This window comes from Thermobia domestica, chromosome 7 (genome assembly GCF_964235325.1).
Source record: "Thermobia domestica chromosome 7, izTheDome1.hap1.1, whole genome shotgun sequence".
In the NCBI taxonomy this organism is placed as follows: domain Eukaryota; kingdom Metazoa; phylum Arthropoda; class Insecta; order Zygentoma; family Lepismatidae; genus Thermobia; species Thermobia domestica.
In genome coordinates, this window is record NC_137460.1 from 135,319,543 (window position 1) to 135,341,711 (window position 22,169).

The 22,169-nt window shown below is 31.9% G+C and overlaps 1 protein-coding gene across 1 annotated transcript in view; it reads right to left on the reverse strand.

The window, feature by feature from the left end:
* Positions 1-22,169, reverse strand: part of LOC145690409 (ATP-binding cassette subfamily G member 4-like) — a 265,830-nt gene that overhangs the window by 9,118 nt on the left and 234,543 nt on the right. The window contains exons 7-9 of the mRNA XM_081765254.1: positions 20,842-20,981; positions 10,017-10,185; positions 1,815-1,915 (exon numbers count right to left, since the gene is read on the reverse strand). Of these exons, the coding sequence (XP_081621380.1) occupies positions 1,815-1,915; positions 10,017-10,185; positions 20,842-20,981 (410 nt within the window). The remainder of the gene's footprint in view (positions 1-1,814; positions 1,916-10,016; positions 10,186-20,841; positions 20,982-22,169) is intronic.

Below are 22,169 nucleotides of genomic sequence, written 5' to 3' on the forward strand. Positions count from 1 at the left end.
GTTTTTTTTTTTTTTTTTTTTACTATTATAAATATTTCGATTAAGGATCTGGAAGTGAATTAAAATATTAAAGATAACAGAAGTTTATAACATATTACATGTTCCTGTAAACGCCCCCCTGAGACACCCTTGATTCGAATTTTGAAAAAACACTTCATCTTGGTCTGGGGCTTGGACCAAGTTATCCGTGGCCAAAATTTGGTAACTCTCGGCCAACTTGGTTGGTCCTCAGGCCGGTTTCGGTAAACGTCCCGCCTGAGACTCCCTGGTTCGAAATTTGAAAAAAAAAAAAATACGCTTCGTCTTGATCTGGGGCCTGGACCAAGGTATCGTAACCAAATTTTGGTAACTCTCGATATACTCGTCTGGTCTCCAAGCCTCAAACACACAAACAAACAATTTTATTTAGATTAGATTATATTACTAATATCATTTGTTGATTTGTATGTAATACTTCTTTCTAACGTTCATATTGTTACAACAATGTCTCAAGAGACAGATTATCGTGCTATGGAAACTGCAAAGAAAACGTTTATTTAAAGAAAGTAATTGACATATTTTTAATACAAAATGATTACTACCACAAATTCACAAATTCAGAATCTACACAAAATTGTTAACGTAGAAAGAAAAATAATGTTGATTTCTAGTGTATAAAATAACGTGTTATTCTGACAATTTCATCATGGGATTATATGGCTGTACTATTAGTTACCTATTTATTCCTCTGATGATTGCATAGATGTGTACAATTATCTTCAAAGGAAATGTGTAATATGTAAAATTAACTAGACGAGATCAAAAAGTAGTACCAAAAGTGAGATTCATACACAGTTCGTGTCTATAGAAGATTCTGGCATCTTCTTCAAGAAATACCTTCAGAAATTTATTTCCTACAAGAACTACAAGTTTATATCAAGAGGCTAATCTTAAGCTTTCCGTGTTTAGAACCCATGCACCTAATATAAAGAGCAACATGTTTGATTCGATTTTCATATGAATGACTTCACTTGTTGAGAAAGACTGCAGCATAAGTGGCTGAAACTGTTCAGGAAAACTCTTACAAAGATGTAATAAGCGAGGTATTATACCAACTACTACTTTTTAAAAATAATATAGAGAAAACAGTTTGCTTGAAATGTACTCACAGGGAAAACAAAAGACAGAACTTGTTTTATTATGAACCAACTGAACTATCCGTTCCTCACAAGAGGAAAATAGGTTTATTGGAAATATTCGAAAGCTGTATATGGCTCCGTCCCCTTTCCCTTCCCGATTAGAATGAAAATTTCAGTGGAAATGGAATAGTGAGAACCAAGTTCAAACAAAGTGCTAAATATGTTCTCTTATTTCTTTCGTTGTCTAACACTTTCATCGAATTCCCTCTTCCTCTGCTGTTCTAAGTCTGTCGTTGAACATAACATGCCTGATCTTCCTTCTTAAGTTTGTTCGTTTTCTCACTGGGATTGTGTAGTTCATGTTGAAAATTTACATTAGAAACAATGGAAAATATTTTATGACGTGTAGCAACGAAATGTGGAACTCCCGCTAACCATTTACTAATGCATTTTGATAAAAATCCACTTCAAAGTAGATATTAACAATAATCTAAAAACCATGTCAATCACTTCAGTTGTTTGGTCGCGATCCGATCAAAAACTAGATTACATTAATTTTTATTAATATAGCTAGATAACATTTATATGATATTATGTAGTATCTTTAGCTTGAAAAGGGTTAATAATATTAGTCTCTGTCTATTAAAAGAAGCACACTTCTTGAGAGAAGAGATTCCTGCAATAATAGATACTTACGTTAACTGGAATCCTCGACAAGGTAAGTGCTGAGTAAAATGCTTTCAAACCGTACCAGCGGTTGAAATATTCTCTTTTCAGCAGTTTTACTTCTTGTGGAACTGTTAACATTAGGAAGAAAAAAAAAAATGAAAACCGATTAAGTATTTTGATTGATAAATTTGTCTCCAATCTCATTAATATAATGCTACTTACAAAAAGGAAATCAAAAGGTTTGTGCGAAGAAAAGTGGCTAATACATGGAAAAATTAACTTCGAGGCTACTACATAATACAAAAGCTATTATCTTTACAGGATGTGCTGTTGGAATATTTTATAGAAAGTCCAACTTAAACTAATTAATAATGCTTAATTTTAAACGCTAAGAGCATTACACAGAGATTTTTTTTCAAATTAATATACACTTGTTTGTGAAAATTGTAACACTACGTAAGACATTGACTGGAATGTTATACTACTATGCTATGCTTTCTGTTGTTATACGACTACAGACCTGTTACACGACTATACAGAAATGAATACAATTCTAAAACTTTACAATATCTCTAATTTTGATAAATCAGTATGGCATGAAATAACCTCGCGCTACAATTAGAGCCTTTTATACGTATTGGTTCAAACAGACGTTGGATGTGTTATTGAGGAATCACCTGACATTGCCTGTATACGAGTCTACAAGATGTCGACCCTGTCTGCTGGAGAACTATAATGAATGAGGTACGACCAACATTACATGTTCAATAGGCTACATGACAAGTGACCGTGAAGATCACTAATCAGTAGGGACGTGAAATTTTCGTTTTATTTTATCCCTGAAATCGGTGTTATTTTTTGGCTAAAATCGGTGTCATTTTTCGCGATTTAATACAAACAAATAGAGGTTATTTGGTTTATTCTGTAATGGTTTTGAAAAGCAAGTATATTGTAAACATAGAGAAAGTAGTCTATGAGAGCTAATTAAAATATAATTTTAAAATTAAATGAATAGTTTTAAATTTTGACATCTTCAATTTAAAAGAATATATTATATTTTTGGACTTACCATCTGAGAAAAAAGGCTCGATATCCCTCCTAAACTTGGATTTATTTAATGTACGATTTAAATACATATATCGACTAAAAACCGCACTGCAGTATTTCTTTACATTTTCTTCACTTCAAAAAAAACAATCAATTCACAATATACTTATCTAAAATCCAACTCATAGCATAATGTTTTTTTTTTTTTTAATTTTCTTCATTTCAAAAAAATCAATTCACAATATACTTATTTAAAACGCAATTCATATCATTATAAACATACATTTTCACTTAATGACGAATTTATAGTTTCTTTAATGTTTCTTATTTTTCAAAAGGAAAAAATACTGTCAATATTTTCACGTTTTCTTCTTTAAGGTTTTTGCTTTTTTACCGTAATTACAAAGTTGTATTCTGAAAAATATCTTTCAGAATCAACGTTGGGAGCTGGCAAAGATATTGTTTCAAGAGAACAGGCAGCAAAATCTCAGGGGCAACCTTTCACTAACCAACCGTTCTAAAAGTAACAAGACTGATGGTCTTCTGTGAATCATATTTTGTTGCAAAGAAGACTTGTGTTATTTTATTAGTATTACCGGCCAACATGGCGATTTCGCGAATCTATCGTTTTATGCAGTGCATTTCGGTGTTATTTTGAAAAAGTACCAAATTCGCGTTATTTCGCAATTTGAAAACATCAAAAACTGCCTTCTATCATATATTTAGGTATATCTATATACTTTACTTTGACTTTTTCAAGTTTTCAATGTTATCGTTGAAACGAAAACTTCACGTCCCTAGTAATCAGTGATATCCGTCGCTTCTCATCTGCACATTCTGGATTGCATGTGGCCGAGCATTGACGTATTGAAATATAAAAGAAGAGCATGACTCAGTCTGTGGAACTTCCCTGATGAGTTGATCACTGGCAAGGGTATCCTCAATGCGTAGCAGGCGAAACCATATGTTGTGTTGGTCGCTATGACGCTCTACACTTCACGCTGGTAGACTGCATTAATCACGATAGCAGTGTATGAGGCTATCACTGTAGAACGGAGATACTTGTCCGTCTACTACTTCGCAACAGTATTGACGAGTCCATTTCAGGCTGAGGTGCTTGTGGTTTTAGGTCAATTGAGCCAACGCCAAGGTATTCGTACAGCCAGCCTAATGTTAAAAGATGCTATCGAATCGTCGACACAGACAAACTGATATCCATTACGTCCTCCAGCGTCGAACTAAAACTGTGAACGCCACTCTACGGTCCATCAGACCCAAGCGAACCACGCATCACTACCGTGGTGGTCGCATGTATTCCCTGTATGTCCATCAATTTTGTGCTACGAAAAGTTGCTTTCCTATAGGCGGACCATATGATCCTGATTGAACACCATTGTATGTTTATATTGCATACGTTAATTTCAGTGAGTAATAGTAATACTTTAGCGATACTACTCCAACACAAAACCAAGGACACTGCTGGAATTAAATGCACTATCCCGTTGAAATTGTTATCGTTCGTATGTAATATTATGACAAACAAACTCGGTGAGTTTGAACGTATTCCATCATTTATTCTTGGTTTTGCAATTTTCACAGTCAGCAATGAATATTTAGTCGGAAAATGATCTTATTTTCTCGTCTCACAATGAACAACTCCTCCCGCAGTATTCTCAAGAGCTTAAAATGGCCATTATTGAGCTATCGTATGACTTTCTTCAATATTTTTCAAGAATATCACAAACTGCTCAGACCAGGGAGAAGTTTGCTGATAGAATGGAAACGAATCTTTCAATCTCCTTCTAAGGGAGATGGAAGAGTCTACGGGAATGATCTTGCAGACACTTACGTGGGAGGTGTAATGATATTCTCTTGTAATGGATGATGCGTTCTTGAACAGCTAGGTGGAAACTTTGAGCGAAGCAGGAGTATCGGTGATTGTTGAAGTTAATCAATAGACATTCAGTGCACTTACTCCCTTTCTTACACTTTTCTCATTCTCATTCTTTGCTAATCTATTTTCTTCTTTTTCTTCTATTGTTATTAGTTCATTATTCATTATTATTAGTAATAACTGTACTTTGAATATTTTTTTACTGTACTTTGTCATGTTATTTGTACTATTTGATTTATATTACCTTTGCCATTTTAATCAATTTGCAATATTTTTTGTATTCCTTCGGCACACTTATGGCCACTGGCTGATTGTGTCAATAAACACATTCAAACATTATTATTAGTATTTACAATATTTTTCCCACATATTTTCGGTTTCGCTTTATTTCTCTTTTTTTATTTACTATACTTCTATTTTTCTAATTTTTAAGTTAAATTTCTTAATTCTTGTTATTGTTTATTTATTGTTATATTTGTTAACTTCATTAATATTCATTTTTTATACTTTTGTTATACATGTTTTGATTTTTACTTATTATTCCTTCGCTCTCTCACACTTCTGCGGACCTTCCAGCCTATTAGTTTTATCTTTCTTTACAAAATTGCACCTTCATACAGTTAGGTTACAATGTCATGTGACCACATGCCTCTGCATTCTAACACATGATTCATTTGTACCTTCAAAGATTTTTTTATATTCTATAGTTTTTCTTTGCCTCAATATTTGCTCTTTCTTATTTATCTGACAAAGTATTTTAGCGAAAGTATTCAGACTGTATTTTTTTGTTGATTTGATTGGAGTTTAGCGTCTCTTTCATCATCGAGGCTATATGAGACTTGGAACTACAGTTTAACGTGGGATCCGAACCACATGGAATTGAACCCGAGTCTTCCACGCCAAAAGCGAATACATTAACGTACACATTTTTCGTACTATTTTTATGTTTGTATTTTTCTAATAAGTATAACTTTATTATACTAATGAAACTCTCATTCAATAGTACCACGTAAATGCAGTTAGTGCTAAAAACGTGAAGTGAGTCCTTTCATCTGTATTTTTCTAATTCTACTCATAAGCAATCTAGCATCATATTGAGTGCTTTGTAAAACTCCTGCTAACGTAAGTAGGCATGTTCAATGTGAAAAATCACAGTACATGAAATTAGTGTATATGTAGAAAAAGCTTATACAAAAACTGTGATTTTATTTATGTTAAAACAATGATTGGACTTCAAACTCTTTCAGTTATACGTTAAACGGTTACGTCGGCAAGGCTAAAGGAGATGGTATAATTGAACTTGAAACTTACGGGCATATTTACTGAATTTTTGAGCGGCAATAAACGAGTACATATTTTTTAGTATTTTCTGGCATTTTGCTCCTTTCGTGTAACCACTTTTATTCATAGAAAATGTTCTTTCTGTTTGATAAATTGTTAGGTGGCAATGTTTCCATGATGAAATGTCACTTGCTGAGAAATCGGGAAACAGATTTGGTTCGTTGTTCCTTGAAGCACTTGATTTACAGCTGATATAAATTTCAGACTCCAACGCCTTTATAACAATTGACTCTTTCTTTCGCATAAATGCTTTCCAACTATCCAATACGTTTGAGAGTCTTCTTTCAATTACGTTACTGATTAGTAGTACTTCAAGTTGTATAGGAAAACGTATCCTTCCAAAAGTTTAACGGTGAAAGTGGTTCTAAAAAGCTACCTCCTTGAAATTTTGTAGAAATATCTTGCCTCATAGGTACACATCCCCCACATTTTCGGCAATGACCTTCGACCTTTAAAAAATAGAGCAACCGGGTATATGATGGCCAAAACTTTATGAACTTTGATCCTCAAAAAATTTGGTCTTTGACTTCTGAGAGGTGTATATATTCCGCCTCCTAGGATATGTCCTACACCCCCCCCCCAAAAAAAAATAAGTGTACAAAATACATTTTCCCCCATCAATTGAAGTTTCTTCGCCAACAACCCACTGCTTGAAAGAGATTGGAAAACTTTTTTTTCTTTCTTTCTTCTCGGCCTCAATTACAATGAATACACAACAAAGTAATTTTGTTAACTAGTTTTTTGTTGAATGAAGAACGTTGCTGGCGTAGAGGTGTCATATCCTCTGACAAACAGGTAAAAAGTCTTGTTTGGACGAAATATATGATTTATGTACCCTTTCTTCTCTTTATATAACCTCAGAAATTGAACGGAAATAAATTAATAAAGAATTAATTTAAACTTCTAATTCAGACCATCAAGTAGCAATGAACACAAAAGTTCTTCTCTGCAAGAATTAACTTTAGTGATCGGAGTGTTAAAAATGGACAAACTTAATAATTCTATGAATTATGCATTTTTTATGTAGTGATGGTAGAAATATGGACTAAATTAACAAGGATGCATTATATGTTCTATAAAATTTGGTTATTTGAGCTGCAAATCAGCGGTAACGGATATATATCAAGACGGCATATCGATATTACATTAGGAAAAGATATGAAAATATGCAAAAAATCCCAAGTTTAACCATCACAGAATAAAATGTCCTCGGTAATTAAGCATTTTATTATTACTATAATATTTTCGTATGTCCAGTCATAGACATCACCTTTAGTGAAAATAAGTCATAAAGACATTGGATCGCCCATTCATGTAGGAAACAGAAGTACAACAGGGGTACTGTCGAACAAAAATCAATTGAAAAATAGTATTTATTTCCTAGATAAACAGAATGCTTCACAAAACGGATTTCCAGTGTGTATATATAGTTTGAACAATAATTTGTTAGCAAAAATTTAACAAATGAAGCGATATTACTGACACATATAGGAAGTTTATATTTTTTGATGTATTGCTGTAGCTGCTACCGATATACTGTTTCTGTATCTTAAATTTTTGTGATAGTAAAAGTTGAAGCACAATCGAGAAAAAGCTGAGCCCTAAATAGCTTTGCTCGAATAATTCTCATTGTAGGAAGATTTTTTTAAAAAATTATTATTATGTACTTATTTTTCCAATCGTAAAATTAATAATTAATAACAGTACATTGTTGTTTGGTAAACTATTATGGTCTTGTTTTATAACATGTTATATGGTGATAAACTTTGTAAGGAATTATTCAATCCCCAATTACGACTAATTTTGTCCTTGCATAAAAAAGAAAGATAGAGACATAAGCATTTTCACGTAACGATATTTTCAATCATTCATTACGAGAAGGTATATGCTCTATGCTTGACTATGTGTGCATTAAGAATCCATTCAAATTTGACGAGGTAATATTTCCTTTAGTTTTAATTGTGAATAATATTAAAAGTGGGAAACGTTTCAACAGTGTAATATTTTCTTAGTATTTTCTTAAGATGGGGGGGGGGGGGGTAATATACTGTGCCAAAATAACTTCAATCTGTCTGGTGAACAATTATTTGTTTAAATTGGAAGTTTTAACGTTTCAACAACAAAAAAGAAATAACAACAACACTGAATTAGTTTATGTTATTACGGATTTTGAACGTTTTGATGAAAAAGAATCTGTTCTTAGTTATAGGTATTAACTATTCTCACATTTAGAAAGATAACTATGTCTTATTCACTTCAATTGTTACTAATTCAACCTATTACCCAACTTATATGAAATTAAATAAATAAATATACAAAAACTTTCGTTATCTTAGTTGCGTTAAATCCTGATTGATCCAATACTTTGTACATCTAATATCCTGAGGACACCGTCGAAGCTTTAGCTGCTTCTTGCAGATAAGTACGGTATTTCTACATCCTCTTAATTTTCAATTGTTTTATGTAGCTAAAATTTCATGTTATAAACTTATGAGAAAACTGTTAAATTATTTGATAACCGCCACTACCGAAGTGTGCTTATCGTTTCATATTTACTTATGAACTGACAATTACATTTAAGCAGTGGCGGTTATCAAATACAATTTAAATGTGCCTTTCGTTTCATGTCTGTCATATTCACTTATGAAATGACAATCACATTGAAGTAGTGGCGGTTGTGGAACAATTTAAATGTGTGTGTCGTTTCATGTATGTCATGTTCACTTATGAAATGACAATCACATTCAAGTAGTGGCGGTTTCAAATATAATTTAAATGTGCCTTTCGTTTCGTATATGTCATGCTCTCTTATGAAATGACAGTGACATTCAAGTAGTGGCGGTTATCAAATAGTTTAAATGTTTTCTCAGAAATTTATGGTATAAAATGTTACATACATAATTAAAAGAAGATGGAAACTAAAAGGGTGTAGACATAACGTAGTTGCCTCAATGTGAGGTTATTAGATTGACGAAATATTGGTTCAATCAAAATTTATCAGAAAACTCTTAAATTATTTGATAAGCGCCACTACTAAAACGTGCCTGTCATTTCATGTCTGTCATACTCACTTATGAAATGACAGTCACATTCAAGTAGTGGCGCTTATCAAATAATTTAGAAGTTTTCTGAGAAATTTATGATATAAAATTTTAGGTACAGAATTGAAGGAAGATGGAGATATTTAAATTATTTGATATCCGCTACTATTAAAATGTGCCTGTCGTTTCATGTCTGTCATGTTTACAAATGTCAGTAACATTTAAGTAGTAGCGGTTATCAAATAATTTAAATGCTTTCTCGGAAATTATGGTATAAAATTTTAGGTACATAATTAAAAGATGTAAACTAAACGAGTGTAGAAATAACGTGGTTATCTGAATGACAAACTCAAGCACTGACGTTATCCACAGGTTACTGGACGGACGAAATATTGGATCAATCAAGATTTAACGCAATTAAGGTAAAAGAAAAAAGTTTTTATTTAGTTTCTGCTCTACTAGTTATGTTATTAAATTGTAACTTTTAAATGACTGCTTTACTTAGTTATGTTGTTAAATAGTTACCAATTATCCAACTAGGGAACACTGACTGAATTGCGTGATTAATTTCTCAGTATTTCATGAATGTATGCTGTCTACAACATTTGAATACTAAAAATAGCAAGTACAATGTTTAAAATAGCACATGCATTCCATAACTTAAAAGTGAAAACTTGTGATTACATTTTTAAAATAATACATATATGCAATGATTCAAAATTGGTTGATATAGCGTTAGACTAATCATGTTAGGATCAGTCTTTTATCAAATATACTATATAAAAAAAATAAGTACACTGGTTTTAAGGGGAAAAAAGATGATACATTTCACAAATAAGAGAACATTTTCTAATAACACTATTCTATCAAATCATGATATTAACAGTTTTCTCTTTATATACTTACATAACAAAACCAATGCCATTAATTGGTTGTAGAAGAAAAACACCAAACAACATAAACAAAAATTTACATTACTTCGTGCTTGCTCTGCTTGATTGCCAATCTTGTAGAACAAAATTCCTATCATTGTGGATGAGAATAAACAACAAAATGACAATAGTCCTAGAGCTATCTGTAAAAGAAAATGAAGAAAAAACATACAAATGATCAACTGTTCATATTTTGCAGAATATTATAACTTCATAAATATAATTTTGTAGATTTCGTTGAATCAACTAACAAGATCTAAGAACGATCTACAGGAACAACATTTAACATTGTTTTTCTAGAACATTGCATTTGTAGTTAAAGGAAGAATTAAAAGTGTAAACAGTTGAGTGATTCTAAAAGGTAAATATTGATGATTAAATTTCAAATTATTATCAAACGAACAGAGGAAATACACTAATAATGGAACCAGATTTACGATCATTAGTTTGGAATTGTCTCAACCGTCATTATTGATTTTGAGAAATAAAATTAAGGCAGAATATCAAACGAGAAAATCGTATGCTAAGTAAGAAGATATTTGGACGAATTTAGAATTCGAATTCTGATTAAAAGTTATTGAACATACAATTAAGTACTGATTAATAATAATTTGTCAGTATTATGTACGAATAAACAAAGAATAGAATATAAAGATAGATGGAAAATGCCCTATAAGATAAAGCTGTGAAATCTATACCAGAGATGATCTAAAAATAAATATAATTTATTATCCAAAAATGTAGTATATAGGTTCTTGACCACACAATAATTTCGATTTAGAATTTAATGCTACTTTGACTTCCATCCCATAATGCTTTTGACTTTTTATGGGTTTTAAAATTTGTCATATAGAGTTAGAAAGTGAAATAAAATTCCGAACTTAAGCCTCATGAGATGATTAGCTAATTAACATGGTATTCGATATGTGTCTTCTTCTATATATATATATATATATATATATATATATATATATATATATATATATATGTAACTTCAATTAAGAAAAAAATAATCAAACAATTATTATTTTACATATATCACGGATGATTACTACGGTGTGAAAAGCTTAGGACGAGATAAGTAAACTAACAAAAAATATTTCGTAGTCTGTGGAAATGAATGAAAGTCTGACAGCATGTTGCGAGAGGTCTCCTATACGTACACACGTAATAAGACGTTGCATGTTGTGATGTCAGTGTGACCCTATCATCGAATGTGTCTGCTACACCAACACAGAGCAGTTGGATGAAAGAGACGAGACAGTGTGTGACAGTCAGAGAGCTCTTAAGGTGCATTATGGAGGTTCTACTCACAATAACATGGCTCGGAGATAACATATGGGTGACTTTACACGGGAGAGAATCATCGACAAGCTGGAATAAGGACGAAGTGTGACCCAGAAATTCGTTATTGCCTACAGCATTGTTTCACGTGCATGGGGAGAGTTCTGAACCACAGGCAATGCTGTGCAAAGCAGAGTTGGACGTCGATCATAGTTAACTACAGCAGCGAATGACCTGTACATTGTGCAATAGACAAGAAGGCACCGACATCAAACAGCGGATACAATTGCAAACACATTTATGAGGACTCAAGACACCCACCTCACGCTTTACAGTAGCACATGTGCTCTTTGCCCGACGCTCATTACATCGTGTTCCGTTGACACTTGCACACTTTCAGTATCGTTTGTGGCGGTACCAAAAACACCGAGACTGGACCGAGAAGGAATAGGGTCGTGTTCTCTTTTCCAATAAGAGCAGATTCAGTCTCAGTTCTGAGTAGTAATTCTGGATGTACATTCGCCTGCTGAGAGGCGAAAATACAAATGAACCCAGGAACAATGTCAAACATGTTCGTTTTCGTGCTCCAGATATTCTTGTGTGGGGAGGCATAATGTTGCACGGGCATATGACCTCCAAATTTTTGAACGTGTACAATTACCGGTCAACGTTATTGTGACACAGTACTCCTTCCCTATGTGCATCTTTGCAGCGGTACAGTTCCCCCGGCTTCATCTTTGTGGATGAAAATCCGTTACCATATCGAACAGGGCAGGTGTGGAGCTCTTGGAGCAAGAGAATATTTAGCGAATGGACTGGCCCATCAGCTCCCCCCAACTCGAATCCCATCGAGCACGTATGAAGCGCTATGGGGAGAAATTTCGCATCAAGGACCATTCAGCAATTGTCAACGGCGCTAGTGAAGTAATGGAAATCCACACCACAACAACTCATTACCAATCTTGTGAGCTGCATGAGAGTAGGTTGCAGAGCATAAATCGCTGTCCGTGGTGATTACACATACTTCTAAAAGACCATTTCACTCCTGTAATGTCAGGGGGCATCATGAGTCATAGTGACTTCAGTGTAAATTATTGTTTCTATATAAAAATGTCATTTTTGTTCTTCTAAATGATTCTTCCTGTTGTTTCCTGTATCATAATGGAGCACTACCTTCTACGTAGGGTTCAAGTTTCGCTGATCTGTGTCGCTTGAGAGTGAAACAGCATGCAAAACTTACTTTCGTCCTTAAGTTTTGCACACCAGTGTATTAAATTTTAATTGTGAATTAAGGCAGAAGGAATTAACACATGATTTGTTTTGTATAAAGATTTTACCCAAAACGACAGACAGTTTTAAATCATAAATGGCTAGATTATATTGTATTAAGAATCTTTAATGAAATGTTAGGGTTCTATAATTTGGGGTATTTTGATGACACTAATCATTTTTGGTTTTCATCTCTCTAATTTAACGTCCATCACGAAACTGAAAAAAAGGTAACGTAAACATGGTTAGAGTACTGATTAAATGTAGTTACATGTATGTAATATTTGAGTAATACTTTAATGTTTATATAATAGTATTTGAGATAAAGGCACATATACATTTTGAAAAATGTGGTTATCAGAAAATAATTATTAAAGATTTACTATAAATTTTCCGACGAAGCATAGAAAGTACTATAACTACATGCCTTAGTGTCAGATGATTTTTGTTCGTCATTCCTATTTCTTCTTTTATCTGCTTTTGATACCTCTAATGTCCCTCACTAGTGTCCAGAACTTAGTTCCTATCATAATCAATACTGTAATTCTTTCTGTATAGCCATTATTGAAACAAAGATCTTCATCATAAACTGAAATTTGAATGATAATAATGGTACTAACAGTAAGAAGTGAAACAAATATCATCGTCAGAAACTGAAATTTGAGTGATTATACTGTAACTAACAGTGAGCAGTGAAACAAAGATCATCATCATAAACGAAATTTGAATGATTATAATGGTACTAACAGTAAGAAGTGAAACAAATATCATCACCATAAAGTGAAACTTGAATTATTATAATGGTACTAACGGTGAGCAGTGAAACAAAGATCATTATCATAAACTGAAATTTGAATGATTATAATGGTACTAACAGTAAGAAGTGAAACAAATATCATCACCATAAAGTGAAACTTGAATTATTATTATGGTACTAACGGTGAGCAGTGAAACAAAGATCATTATCATAAACTGAAATTTGAATGATTATAATGATACTAACAGTGAGCAGTGAAACAAATATCATCGTCAGAAACTGACATTTGAATGATTATAATGTTACTAACAGTGAGCAGTGAAACAAAGATCATCATCATAAACTGAAATTTGAATGATTATAATGGCACTAACAGTAAGCAGTGAAACAAAAATCATCTTCAGAAACTGAAATTTCATTGATTATAACGATACTAACAGTGAGGAGTGAAATAAAGATCATCATCATAAAGTAAAATTTGAATGATTATAATGATATTAACAGTGAGCAATGAAATAAAGATCATCATCATAAACAGAAATTTGAATGATTATAATGATACTAACAGTGAGCAATGAAACAAAGATCATCATCATAAAGTAAAATTTCAATGATTATAATGGTACTAACAATAATGGTACTAACAATGAGCAGTAAAACAAAGATCATCATCATAAAGTAAAATTTGAATAATTATAATGGCACTAACAGTGAGCAGTGAAACAAAGATCATCATCATAAACTGAAATTTGAATGATCTTAATTGTATTAACAGTGAGGAATGAAACAAAGATCATAATCATAAACTGAAATTTGAATGATTATAATGGTACTAACAGTGAGCAGTGAAACAAAGATCATCATCATAAAGTAAAATTTGAATGATTATAATGGTACTAACAGTGAGCAGTGAAACAAAGATAATCACAAACTGAAATTTGAATTATTATAATGGTACTAATAGCAAACAGTATACGAAAACATGTCAATGAAAGTGAATACACTATTAGGCTTATCTTATTTTTGGATTTACAGACATATTTTGTTCATTTTGTTTGAAGTTATGACTAACAAGGAAAGAAAAATTACGAAAAAAGTAATATGTGAGAACACAAAGGAAAGGCACAAAAATAAATACTGAAAAATTACTTATAATAATCCGAAAAATAAGAATATTGAAAATTGGTATATTTATCTTCATTCAGTACAATTTTTATTTTCTTTGTTAATTATAAAAGCAAACTAAGAGCAGTGTTTTGAAGTCCAAAGTTCATTAACCTTTTGAGAAATGTGACAGCAATATTACAATTGTTTGAGCACGAAAAAGATATCTTCCTTTTCATTCTAAAGAACACTTGTATTTTGATTATAAAATATAACATCTGAAAAGAAATGCTTGAAAAATTAGCTGTGTTAGGTTTATAATCAAGAAAATAAAATGTATTTCGGTGTTCTATACTCTGAAAGTTATAATGTGAGGGACGGAAAATATGTGGCAAATACCAAAACCAAAATTGATGTGTATTGAAAAGCCCAGATGACATATTGTGAGCAGTGTTAGTTAGTTTATTCAAATAAACATATTTCTCACTCACCATTATTACGTATTATTTGTTAACAAAAGTTTGCACATTGGTGATGTTAAAAATTTGTTAGTGTTAATAAATATTGATTTGGGTATCACTAATATTATGAAAGCAAGATTTTTCCAAAAGTAATCGCTTAGTTTTGGGATAATATTAAAGTCCCGTTAATATATTTACATAAATACATTACATACACGTCGTACACTTATGCAACAACAGGAAATAATTTTTTATGTTAAAGATGATTTACAAAGGAAGTACTATTAATGAAAGTGCTAACAAAATAAAACAACAAGCAATAATAGAGGTCGTAGATTTATATTCACTGGAGACACAGAGGGTTAGTATTTTGTCACATAGGAAGAATCCATCATCTGTAGAATCACTTTAAACATAAAATGAGACAATGGATTTAGCCTAGACATAACAAGCTTCACAAAGCTAACTGTTATAGGGACACTTTGCAAAAAGTTTTTTTTTTTCGATAATAACTACACTTTAACTACAATGAACATTTGAAAAAAATAATTTTTACATTTCTATAAATGAACCCGACCGAATTAAGGGAATTATAGAACCAATATATCTGTTAACTATCATAACACTCGTTCTTCGCACTGGGAGAATAAGTGTCATTTTAGAATTGAAGGGCTCAATTTGGATTTAAATGGCATCGGAAATGTCACTGTTTATCTCAACGACCCCGAAAATTATGGATTCGACACCAATATTGATCATTTTCGATCATTTTAAAATATTTCCCCCTTCCTCTTTCATAAGATGCACCGTCAAAGTGAAAAGATAAAAAAAAAAACATCCCAGGCCCGAACTTCATCTACAGGTATGTTGAATATTTGATCAAGATGGGTCGTGTGGTCCAAGAGTTATTAAGTCACAAATATATTCACTTTCGTTTTTATTTATTTTTATATATCTCTCCCTACCCGTCTCCTAAGTTGCACTGTCAAAGTGAAATGATGAAACCATCCCAGCCTGAACCTAATTTATGTGGCAAATTTGATTGAGATCGGTCGGTTGGTTCAAGAAGTATGAGATCACAAACATAGTCACTTTCATTTTATATATATATATATATATATATATATATATATATATATATATATATATATAGATAGATAGATAGATAGATAGATAGATAGATAGATAGATATAGATAGATAGATAGATTTTAGCAAACATCTTTACATAACCACATAACCAAACATTAAATGAGTAGTGTCAGTTTTCTAAAATTGTTATTTTTATTTCTAATTGTCATTAACATTTATTCTAGGCTATAATCGAGCCTAGCATCAACATCTCGGCTCAATTTACTGATAGTGAGGAATGGTTTAGAATTCTGTTCTAGCCTGTCAGACTTCTTTTAAAATGTATTCGCAGTAGCGTAGTTAATCAAGAGAAATTATTTTTATCTTAAATTACATTTTATTTCTATCATACAGGGTGGCCCAAAAGTAGGTATACATCCCTGCATAGATCAAGTATAACATTCTAGCTTATTGGTTTATTTGTTTCGACTGTTCAAGACTTAATGTATAAGTAAAAAGACATTAAGAACACGTAAAGAAGAAGCTAGGTCTACCTGTTTGATAAATATAAGAAATGATATGAAATACAGTGAGCAGGTCAGTACGGGACTGTACAGCTACATTTGGCCCACCCTGTAGATAAGATCAGAAACCCCAGACAAAATGAATCAGTATATCGTATAAGTGCATTAACACTGATATTATATTTACACTCCTTGCCAGCATAAAACGAAACCAAGAGTTTAAAATGGAACCTTAACCACAGTAACTCATTCGATGCTCTTCCAACTCGAAACCTCATGCACTAAATGTATGAGCTGTGACCAGAGACGTGAATCCTGGCGATCCAGACTAGAGTGTGGAGGAGGGGAAGTACTGTAATTAATTCTCCTAATTTCTGCTTATATATGGAAAGATTATATATTCATATTGTGTATAGCAACAAATAAGTAATAATTTTCACAACTGATGATAAATACTGCGTTTGTAGATCTAAGTTTCATTCTTACTAATGTTATGCACAATAAATGGTAATTGAATATGAACAGATGAAAGCAATTATTAGTAATTTGTTGGTCATGCAAACAACAAACCAGATGCAGTTCTAGGTATAACCAATAATCTTAGCTCATCTTAGATGAATTCTAAGGAGTAAAATATCAAATTCTTTCATATTTCCAATCTTCACTTACAAGTATAATGCGGAAATTCCTTCACCCTAGTAAGATACCTCCACGCACATTGTCTTACACGTAACATCCTTTTGATAAAATTTGGCAGGTAGATACTACACACAAATACCTGCTTTTTATTTTCTGCGGAAAAACGGTTTTAGGGGGCAAAAGCACCCACCTAAAATTTTGAAAGTTGACGCCAGAAAGGCAAGAAGAAGTGGACCAAAGTGAATAAAATGCTGCACAGATATTGTAGACGTAAAATAAGGGAATGTGTGTTTTGCATTTTCCTGGAAAAAGCGGTTGGGTGGGGCACAGACGTTTCCATGTTAGTAACTTTCAAAAAAAAAAAAAAAAAAAAAAAACCTTTAAAAATGGATTGCTATACTCACGGTTCCAAGGAAGCAGTCGGCCCGAAAGAGCCAACCTGAAGACCCTATAAGTTAATATGCATTAACCCAATAATCTAATTCGTTGAAGGACGTTCAGAAATTGGCTACACTTAAAAAAAGTCTCTCTAATTTCCTGATAAATAATAATTAATTGCTGTCTGTTAACGTTAAGATAGATGTTATTATGAGTGTATGCAGTATTGTGAATGTACATTACAAAGAACGATTGAACTCTATCAAGAACTCTATATTAAGGTGATAATATATAATCTTATGGTTGTATAAAATCCAATGTTAATATTGTAACACTTACATATAAATTCGTATATTCGCTGAAAATTCTACGTTATTCTTGTACCTAAAAGCCATCTACGGGAAACTTCTACTAATCTCAATATGTGTAAGTACTATAACATAATTTTCTGTGCTTCATATACACTCCATATTATATCAAAAGTTCTCTTCACAACAAAGAAATAATTTCTACATTTTAAAATTTTACATCGTTTCCTGTGATTTTTTCACATTCAAGATATAATAGAGAAATAGCCTAACTTCGTTAGTGTTTTTAATTTTATAAATTTGCATAGTTTAAGAATTTCATATTGGTAATTTAAATGTTACTTTGGTAAATTGTAATTGCATGATTGCATGATTGTATTAATAATTGCAAACATGATTTTATATTTGTTTATAAGTTGTTAAGCCTTTTCACATCTCATTTTGTTTCATCCGCGTAAGAGTACCGTAAAGGTTTAGAAATATACATATGGATTTTCTTTGAAATTGCTCAGTCAAATATATTGTATCTAAAAAATTAAAAATAAAGAGAAAGGAAAAAGCCTTTGAGATCTTATACATATATAAAACAAATATTTTATTATTAGTATCTTGTAGCAAAATGGTAGATTTCACGCTGATTTTCAATCTGAAACAAAAGGAGAAAAGCGGCAGTAATGAAATTCACATTAATATATCATCTATATAATCTAACAGACAAAAATGCTCTTATCGTTCTAATTAGTAGCTCGCATACCTTTATTGTATGAGATCCCAGGTTCTATTCCCTGTAGAAAAGCATTGAACGCACTATAGTAGTTCAAATAGTACTTTAAACTGATGCTCTCGTTCCATGTAGCTTCACTCTCGACAAAGGATGCAAATACAAACCAATATAAAAGAAATATCATCTAAATTGTGGTCACATTTCGGAATTTTCGGTAGCCCACCCTCATGATAGTCTAATGGCTAGCAAGTGTGCCTTTGATGCGCGTAGTCCCAGGTTCGATTCCACAAGAGAGCAAAAAACATTTCACAATAATTCGCTTTCATTAATGATCCATCTCCTTTAATGTAAAAAGCATAAAAGTGGAGCGTTAAACTAAAAAAATCATTTTCAGATTTTTTTTGATAAATTTCGTTACAATTAATTATCTTTATCTCTTACAGTTGTTGACTGTCATTACACTTGCTGAAACCTGAGAGTACACTGTCTCATTGATTGAGTGGTCTCCTTTGCTACGAGAGATCTTTGGTTCGATCCTAAGACAAGTGAGTTTGAGATGGTCAATATTGTGTCCGTGCTTTTTTCAGGGTTCTTTCGTCTTCTCCCGCATTATCATTTCACCAATTATATCATAATCGTTCCCTCTCATTGAACATTAATATTCTTTAGCCTAAAGGGTATAATCGTAGGACGTTAAATTAAAACAAATAATTTAATTTAATTGTAAAATCATAAATTTCAATTGTGTTCAATTTTTTGATTATAACAGTCAACTCTAGGGTAAATACCAATCCCTCTTTAATATTTTTTAATTTTCTAAATATTTTAAATAATTATTATACCTACCTCCAGAAGAAAGAGACCACTGATTGTACTAGCTTAGATTTAATTTTAAGTTATGTACATAATGTTTGATATGTTATTGTATTGTTGTGATTTTTTCGAATGGAAAATGTTACATTTATTGTTATTGTTTATATGTATTATTATTACATATTTTAAATAATACTAAATGTTTTTATATAAATTTTATACATATTTAGTACTCAGACAATAGTACTTATTAAAATGGTTTGTGTTGTTGATATATTTGTCATTGTCAAAGAAATTATGACACCATAACGGTTTCATAAATATATGACATCATAAGCTCAAATGTTGAAACTATGGAAAAATGAGTATATTTTAAAGATATTTTTGATTAGTTTACTACATGCTAGAAAATTACGGAGATAAATATTAATATTATTATTTGATTTCTGAAATTTATTTTCTTTATTTTAGCTAACCCATTGCGTCCCCTTGGCAACTTAAGTTGCCACAGCAATTTTTGGTCATAGTGCAGAAATTCATGGATTGATATTGCTGGTTTTGACCGTGAAGTAACTTTGGAGGCTGTTTCGTCATAGCATTGTTGCATTTTCTTTGTGTGATATCACTGGTGTCTCTGGCATGTAAAATTTGGGGGGAACATCGAAGAAAGTTATTAAAATGGTGCTACCTAGCCCAACCTATTTATTATCTTCGATTCCATTTTTTTACCTTTCTGCTTACCTTCACGAATCCCATAAGGTATATCAAGAATTCTGATATTTCTATAATCGTTCCACAGCCTGAATAATATATTTCAAATAAATATTATTATTTATTTACTTATTTATTTATTTGTTATTCTGTCGTTACTAAATAAATTAAATTAGAATGAAATATTGAATATTGTGTACTTCAATATATTGGGGGAGACGCGACCCCCTCGTCCCTCTCCCCGCCAGAGACGCCTATGTGTGATATATTGACGCGAGGTTACAACTGTTTTTTGGGTGCAATGTGTTTTGAAGAGAAAGACTCAACTGGATTGATTTGAAAGACTCCAGAAGGAAGGGTTGAAGATCTGTAAAGGAAGGATTAATTTGATTTTAGTAGTGCATTTTCTGCCTCAAAATTGTAACTTTTCAAAATGTTCCCTTTTTTCAATATGTATGTGCCTGTTAGCAACTTAAGTTGCCGGGCTAAAAAAACAAGAAAAAATATTTTTCAAAAATATTCTAATATCTATTTTAGAGTACTATTGGGACCAAATAGGCGAAAACAACTTTTCAAAATACCAGTGGGGAATTCTGGGCATTACTGGGTTAATGGGAATGGAACTGATGACCACTTCTACAATTAAGTTATTTATTTTTTTACACACCAGATAAATATTTTGTTATCACCTAGCTTCCTTCTCAATGCTTGCAGTAGCTCCGCCACTAGCTACTGACTATTTATTTTATATACTTACCAAGTTTCTAAAATTCTGTATCATCATTCTTCGGAAGAGAATACAGAATTGAGTTAACGTGCTGTTGGGATAGTCAAAGTGGTATCCAAGATCTTTGTCTAGTGTTGATGTTCGTTTCTCCATTTGTTTACCATCAGGTCCTGAAAAACAAGATAATGGAATCCTTTTCAGAAACTTAAAATAAATTATACCAAAAACAAAATGTATACCTTTTTAACGTGCCCACATCCATAAGCCACTTCTTTATCTTAACTTCATTTTTTTATATATAGAAATTTGTCCTAAACAATGTCTAATTTCCTTATTTATGTTACAAAAATATGATAATTTACTCATATACCCTAATAAACAATTAACCATTTGTTGCATTGTTTATTTTTAAATATGTTTCCATGAATACTTACTTTCCAAGGCCTTAACAGAAGTAATAATTTTAAATGAAATTGCTAATGGAATATTTTAGAAGTTTATAACTAATTTATCGAATTGTGGTGTCAAAACGTTCTAAGGTAAGTCTTCAATTCATATTCTTGTAAAAATTATTTTTGATTTATAGAGAATGTTACGTGAAGATATTAACCAGTATTTTGAATACCAGAATCATCTTGAATTAAGTTTCCAGACTATTAAAATTAGGTTATTACTAGATAATACATATTAACTTATTTACTATTCATTGTGTTGTGCATTTAGGTTACACCTTATGAGCAATATAAGAAAAAAAACTTACAGAATAGAAGACGACAACAGGAAGAAAACGGTAAATAATATTAAAAGCACAAAGATAAAGAAGTAAGTGTAATTCGATGAAGAGAACAGAGAACATGCAACTAAGGTAAGTCCAACAAAACCAGTAGGCCATTTCTTTAAATTGATCTCCAGATTAATGCGGTAATAATATAAAGGGTGTCCCAAAATTCACGCAAGATTGTAATTTTGCTCCACATTTTCTGCAAGGTGTTGCCAAGGAAAGAGAAAAAAAATACACCGTAATAGCTGATAGTTTATGGTTATTAAAAATGGATCACTACATGAATGAACAATGCGTTTTCATTGTTGAGCAATACTTCAAAAATAATGAAGGAACGGCGATTTAATGCCGTTAGACATTTTTTTAAATTCTAAGGCTTATGCCAACAAGCCCACGACCACCTATGCCTTGAATGAGGTAATTCTGAGGCTAAACGGTCATGGAAAATTTCAACAAAAGAGTCCATATGTGTCAGCAAAGCCGTGGAGGCCATTTACACGATATGCTATTCCATATATAACCCTTATACTGTATACTTTATGAATTAATAAAGAAAAAAAATTAATTATAAACCTGT